This window comes from Pteropus alecto, unplaced genomic scaffold, assembly GCF_000325575.1.
Source record: "Pteropus alecto unplaced genomic scaffold, ASM32557v1 scaffold86, whole genome shotgun sequence".
Lineage (NCBI taxonomy): Eukaryota > Metazoa > Chordata > Mammalia > Chiroptera > Pteropodidae > Pteropus > Pteropus alecto.
The window spans coordinates 9,841,357-9,848,975 of NW_006442109.1; the positions used below are offsets into that span (position 1 = coordinate 9,841,357).

At 30.9% G+C, this 7,619-nt stretch overlaps 1 protein-coding gene and 1 pseudogene across 7 annotated transcripts in view; one reads left to right on the forward strand and one right to left on the reverse strand.

Moving 5' to 3' along the window:
* DENND4A (DENN domain containing 4A) overlaps positions 1–7,619 on the forward strand; it is a 106,220-nt gene that overhangs the window by 52,465 nt on the left and 46,136 nt on the right. For all 7 annotated transcript variants that reach the window (XM_015596067.2, XM_015596068.2, XM_025038919.1 and 4 more), the window contains 3 exons: positions 2,121–2,265; positions 2,533–2,708; positions 6,002–6,102. In XM_015596067.2, the coding sequence (XP_015451553.1) occupies positions 2,121–2,265; positions 2,533–2,708; positions 6,002–6,102 (422 nt within the window). The remainder of the gene's footprint in view (positions 1–2,120; positions 2,266–2,532; positions 2,709–6,001; positions 6,103–7,619) is intronic.
* On the reverse strand, positions 1,066–1,839 carry LOC102886774 (annotated as a pseudogene).

Below are 7,619 nucleotides of genomic sequence, written 5' to 3' on the forward strand. Positions count from 1 at the left end.
CACACACACACACCTTCCCCTACCACTCCCCAACACTAGGCAATAACTAAATCTGCTTCTGTCTACAGATTTTCCTATTCTGAACATTTCATATAAATGGAATCATATCGTATGTGGCCTTTTGTGTTTAACTTCTGTCACTTAGCATAATGCTTCCAAGGTTTATCCATGTTGTAGCATGTATTAGTACTTCTTTTCTTTTTATTTACAACAAATATTTCAGTGTACACAAAACCATATTTTATTTATTCATTAGTTGTTGGATATTTGGGTTGTTTCCCCTTTTTGACTACCATGACAAATGCTGCTATGAATATACACAAGTTTTTTGTGGACATGTTTTCATTTCTTCAAGTGACTTTTGTTACTAGTTTTGCTTTATTTTTATAAAAGTTAAGTCTATGGCCATGCTCCCTTGAACAAGTCCAATCCCGTCTGATCTCAGAAGCTAAGCAGGGTCGGGCCTGGTTAGTACTTGGATGGGAGACTACCTAGGAAGACCAGGTGCTCAAGGTGTAAAAAATAAAAAAAATAAGGGATTGTAAGATGACAATCCTTGGTCCTTGCAATCTGTGAGGTCAACCAAGGGTTGCCTCACCTAAAAAATAAAAAATAAAAATAAATTAAAAATTAAAAATTAATTCAGTGAAGCCAGTTATTTAGCATTATATAGAGAAAATACTGGTTGCTTTCCTGAACTATTTACAGTTTAGTATTTTGTTACTATACAGACAGTCTAAGTTTTGTTTATTAATTTACTTTGTATGTATATGTCATCACTTGGGAGCTCTTGATTTCATATTACTATTATTACTACAGTAATAAAAACAATCTATTTGTAAATCTAAATTTAGATATGTGTATTTACCTTAAGGTGAGCCTATAAGTTACATAGTTTTTCAGATAATTACAGTGGAAGATGAGCCATGTTAAAAAAGCTTCTACTAAAAGATTTGTTTTCTTTACTTGGACATTATGTATCATGAGTCTTTTTATATAAAACAAAGCAGGTGACTTTTTTTAATATCACAAATAAGTTTTATTTGTAACTATGAAAAGTCTGAATTAAGCAGATTCTTGGACTGGGGGTTCATATCCACCAGCTTATTCAACTTTAGAAGTTGTCTCATTATCAAGCTGCTACTTTCACCATGAAGCTTTGTGAGTTTTCCTAATTCAAACTTGGGCTTCTTCACCATTTTGAATTTTCTAACAGACATCAAGGAGTGGATAAATAGATTGGCAAGCCTTTTCTAGGTCTTTTCCAGTGCTGTCTGGAGTTAGTTTATTGACCACTTCTTTCAAACTATTTGTCTGCACTTCTCAGCTCATAATTTCCATCATCTTCAGATTTGGCAGACCTGTTGACGATGAGCATAAGAGGTCCTCTAACCTAATTGTTGTGATTTTTACTAAAACCAGTACAGAATAAATGAAGCAAATAACCATCAGCAGTATTGACATGAACATAAGCTTCAGTCATGGTCTGCCATTTTTTGACTGTGGAGCACCTTTTGTCATGGGTAAGATCCATGCTATGGAAATCAGTCAGACAGTTTTTTCCTGAACAAATTAACTTGAATTTTCTAAATGCAGCTTCATCATTTTGCAGATCATCTAGGTTCACTTCAAAAACATGACCCTTGAGACCACCAGATGGGATTTTGGTTCCTTGAGTTCTCCTGACTAGTATTTTCCCAATATTTCTTATATTGAATATGGTTGTTGCTTTCACATCATACCAGTCTTTCTTAGAAAATGAGTCAACCGCTCTCTTCTTGGCTCCCTTTTGTCCAAGCCCAAACCTTTCACAAGGCACTTGTTCTTGCCAGCCACCATGGTGCTTACTCAGAGAACCAAAAGGAGAAGCAGATGACTTTTTATTTTCCATATTGAATCCCATGCAGAAGAATTGAATGATTTTGAAACCTTATAAAACTTCATTGATTTCATAGTATGTTTCTGATATAGTGTTTTCCCTATAAGGGTAGTAATCATGTTTAAAGTTGAATACATAATACAAATCCTACCCTAATGAACTTTTTTTCCATTATTTTGAATAATGAGGTGTTTAGATGTTTCTTTTTTTTTTAATTATGTGTTTTTGTTTGGATTGACAGTGGTGGCAAGTTTTCAACACTACTTCAGAATTTAGGTCCCGAAAATGCTGTGACACTACTGGTGTTTGCAGTAACAGAACATAAGATTCTCATCCATTCCTTACGGCCTTCTGTGCTTACTAGTGTGACAGAAGCATTAGTGTCTGTGAGTATCACAGTTTCTTATTGGCAATCAATTGTTTTAAACCTAATTTATGACTATTTTAATGTATAACTAAAATTCATAGAGTAATGAATTTATATGTTGCAAAAACAATTTTATTTTTCTGACCGTTAACACTAGTTATAATTATTTAATTTTTTATCAAGCATTAGACTTTTAGTATGAATATTTAAAAGACAATTTTTTGTGTGCTGATAAATTATGCTTCACTATCAAACAGCTAAATATTCTATTTTTTGTTTATCCAAGATGATTTTCCCTTTCCACTGGCCATGCCCATATGTTCCTCTCTGCCCATTGGCTTTAGCAGATGTCTTGAGTGCACCATGTCCATTCATAGTAGGAATTGATTCAAGATACTTTGATCTCTATGATCCTCCACCAGATGTTAGTTGTATTGACCTAGATACCAACACCATTTCTCAGTAAGTAACATTTTAGTGATTCTAAACCCAATAGTTTACAACTTTATAATGTATGTGTGTAATTGTGTATTTTTTGAATACTCATTAGAATTTCTTTTGAACTATATTGTTTTTGAATTTGGGATTACGACCATCTTTGAATCAGCTCTTAGAGTTTTAGAGGAGGTTTTATTGGAAAGATCTTTAAATATTTAAGAAGCATTATAATCTTATGCTTACTTAGAAATTTAGCAGAAGAAAAATTGAGGTTAGAAATAGAAAAGTTTATTTCTCTTTAATGAAATGAGCATGGGTGGAATCACAAATTGAATTAAAATACTGTTCCTTGATTAACATTTCAATCCTATTTCTAATCTTGTATACTATTAGAATGCTAATACTTCATAGCAAAATTAATGTTTTTAAATTTTTAAATAACTTTTAAATTATAAATAATTTTATCAATGTTATACTTTAGGAGTTTAAGGATTTTATAAATTTCCCTCTTTTTATTGGAATAATATTTCAGTTGTAGCTACTGGAGCTATACCTTTTATAGATTTTTCATAATTCAGTGTTTCTCTTGTATCCCTTATTTTCATTTTAATCATAGTTATGCTATTCAGGGAAGAGGAAGTTGATGCAATGACCACATTAGAATCCATAGGACATACTTAAAATAATGACAAGTTAGTCTATCAGTAAAGCTCAAAAGCTAGTATGCCTTTTACAACTTAAATGTGTATATGCGAAATAGGTTTTTCTTAATTTTTAAAAGCATGTGTCATATTAAAGCCTTTAGATTTAATTCTGAAATCTTATATTAATCCTAGTCTTGTCATATGTCAAAACCTCAAGTACCTAAATCATCAGAAAAGTTTAGTAAAAAAAAAAAAAAAAACTTTTGTTATAAAGTATGTATGCTGTCAAAAGTTTGCAGAGAAAGCCTAACCAAAGATATATGAGATGTACTTTGTGCATAAAAGCCATTTTATATATGAGATCGATAGAATCAAAGATTCTTTACTAGGAACATTTAATTCTTTAATATTAAAGTAAAATCTCTTTTCTTTGCCAGTTGTTAATGTTACATGACATACTGTTTTTAAAAACTGAAATTAAGGGTGATTAATGAGTATAAACTGTGTTTATTATGATAATAAATTATTTTTTCTCTTCTTTTTATATGTTTTTTAATTTGTTAGAAGAATTTTTTCTTATTTTATCTTTGTGTTTTGATCACTAATGAGGTAAGCATCAAAGAAACATGAATGGTTTACATTCATCAGTAGTAGTCTTCCTTCTTGATATCGTCCTTACAAACCTATGGGAAGAATAAACTAGTGAACTAAAATCCTTCTACTTTCCTTCATCCAGAATTTCTGGAGCCTCAACCTGAAATTTGAAAGAAAAATGAATCATGAGTATGGAATTTTGGGGTTCATTTTCCCTCTCTGACTCTTAGATACATGTAATACAGAGTATATAATGAATATCAAGAAATTCCCGAAGGGATATTAATATCTAGTGTGTGTTAGGCATAGAGCTGTATGCATAGCTTAAGTTATTGCATATTATTCTCTGTATTTTGTGAGGTAGTTTTACTGACCCTTCTGACATAAGGAAACCAAAACTTAGATTTTTAAGTAATTTATCAAAAGGCACATAGCTTATACTGCCAGAACTGGATTTTGAAATCATCACCGACTGACTCTAAAATGAATACATCTGCCACTCATTATTAGCTATTTATGTAATAGTAATCTTGTAAATAAAGTTACCATGAATGAAAATGCAGAAGGCTATCATAGATCCAAACTGAGGTACTAAATAAAACTGTCCTACTCAGCCAAGTTTTAGAGTGAAGTTATCAAGGACAAGAGAAGAAAATTACTTGAATAAATAACAATAATTAGATGTAGTGAAATAATACCAAGATATTTTTCATTCATTTATGCTACAGGCGTATCTTGAGTGCCCTTTTTTTTTTTTTTTTTTTTTTTGCTAGGCACTGGGAATAAAAAAGCAAACCAAGTATACTCCTTTTAAATATCTAGTCTGGTAAGGTAGGCATTCACACAATGAATGATAAGACGCAGTTGGGAGTGCTGTGTTGCAAAGTATTTTCAAGAAAATATTGTAAATAGTATTTCTATGTTGTGTTCTCGCTGTAATTCAGGATTCCATGCTTCTGGTCACATTATAAATGAAATAAAACCTTTGCAGCAGGACATCTGCAGTTTGACCCTGCCCTGTCTGTATTTTTATTCTCATTTGTGGAAAGATAGGAGAGAATCCAAGACAGTTATTCTTTGTCAGCTTAAGCTTTCCCATCCACTCTTTTTCTCTTTGTTTACTTTTTAGAGTGGTATTTGCCCTTTTTGTTCTGTGGGAAGTTCAGGGAACATTAAAAAAATAGTTCACAAGTTCCACTGCACACCTGTGCTATGTTGTCTTTGGTGGTTAGAACATGAGTGATTTACTTTTTCTTTTTCTCTACATTTTCCAAGTTTTCTAAAATGAGTATTCATTGCTTTTGAAATAGAATAAAAGATTTAATAAAAAATGGAATCAAAAAAAGCTATAGTTGAGTCTTGTTGTCATATCACCATGCTTTTTTTCTCCTACCCCATGTATAGTTTAAAGAGCAACTGTGCCATAATAGTTATAATAAAAGAGATTATAGGAATTTGTCATAGAAACAAAGATACCACTCCTCTTTTATTAGTAATAAAAGTATTTTGGGAATGTCATACTTTATTCAACTAGTTTAATATTATAGATTATTTCTTTTCTGAAAGAAACAAAAATAAATTTTACTTATACTTTTAGGAAACTCAAAAACTAAATATTTAAATATACCAGAGCATTTTGATAAGCTTTAGCGATCATAAGTTCATTGAAAGTTTTCTACAGTGCTTTATCATGGCGTCTATGAGAAAAAAATCACAGAGAAGGATTTTTTCAATATTTCGGTATCTAAAGACTCTTAAATGGGGTTTGAGTAATGACCACCACATTAAGTTTTGTAATGATTAGTATGGTTACAATGCAATGAATCAATACCAACATAACTACAAATTTTTGAGCTTTATTTCATGTAAGGTTCCACCCTCATATAAATTAATTTTAAAATAGTCAACATTCTAATTTATCCAAGTAGTATTTTTCTCCTTTTAACTAGAATATTTTGTTTCGTTTTTGTTCAATGTGCTTTTTCTCTTCCCTTTTTATATATAACAAGTATATACTCCACCCGCCCTGACTCCCAGAATTCATCTAACAAATATATTCTTTTTGTTATTTAATCTCAGAACTGGTGACAAGAAAAATGTAGCCTGGAAGATACTTCCAAAGAAACCATGTAAAAATCTGATGAACACACTGAATAATTTGCACCAGCAATTGGCAAAATGTAAGTGTCTAACTTAATTAAAGGAAGTAATTTAATCTGAGAAAAGGACTTCAATTTGCTTTACTTATGAAAGGATAGTGTTTATCTCAAGGAATGTGTTGTTATAATCTGAAAGGTGAATGAGCATTATTGCAAAATTTGTTGAAAGCTGAATGGGAGATTTATAAAATTTATTTTTGATATCTATCACATTTTCATGGAACCATTTTAGAATAATAAAATTAAAGAAGAGTTAAAGTGGTTATTTTCTTTAATTTTACCACTGCTGAAATACCATGGAAAAAAATAAGCATTTTCACTTGTATATTTTCTTCATACATAGAATAGAAAAAATTATTTTGAAAACATAATACAGATGGTTTCAATTATGTTAGAAAGTGCCGATTTTCATTGGGGTGAGAGCTAGGTCACATGCTTTCCATCCTCAGTGAATCTTAATGCTGTGCCTACCTCAAATATTTGAAAATAGAAGCTTTCTGAAAGCATTAGGAAATTAATCAAAATGAAAATTGATTAGGATATGGAATATTTCAGTAAAAAGCTTATATAAGAATATCTTGACTGTGATCCAGAATTACTAATAAGAAGAATTAAATCTTTGTTTATATAATCCTCTTGGTATTTTATAACAACAATTCATTCAGGTTTCAAATTTAATACTTATTGTATGAAAAATGGTCAGTAATGGTGTTGCAGTATTTGAGGTTCTCATTTATATATTTGGTGATGAAATATCAACATAAGAGGCGGTCTACATGCTTCAGGGTTGAAGGTGCCTATAGTATATTTGGAAACAGACATGGAAGACTGTTTACAAAGTAAACCTCACAAGTAGATAATTCAGAAGTGGCTCATAAATATTGGGGTATGAGAAAAATGACATTACATAGAATAAAATTTTATCTCATGGAACAAATTTGATGGAATTTTATTTTATCTACCATGTTAATTAACTTTCTAAAAGTGCATGCAGTTCTTTTGAATAGCTGAAAAGTCCAGCAGCTTTTGTAGCAATATTGTCTTTGCAACTATGAGGATAATAAGGTCGAAAGAAGTACCTTCTAAGAGATCATGCAGTTAACAAGGATGAAGCTAATAATTAAAACCTATACCTTCTGTTCCAACGTTCACGTTCTTTCTAATATCCTTTTTTTTAACATTTTATTTATTTATGTATTTATATATTTATTTATTTATTTATTTATTTAACATTTTATTTTTCCCCACTCCACTCTGGTAATCACTAGTCCATTGTCCATGTCCATCAGTCTCTGTTTCTTTGTCCTGTTCATTTTTTGCTTTTAAGTTTATATCCCATATATAAGTGATATCATGTGATTTTCATCCTTTTCTGTTGAGCTTATTTTGCTTAGTATGATTATTTCAAGGTCCATCCATGTTGTTGCAAATGGTAGTATTTCATCTCTTCTTATGCTGAGTAATATTCCATTGTATATATTCACCACATTTTTTTCAATCATCTATCGTAGGACACTTTGGTTGCTTCCATGTCTTGG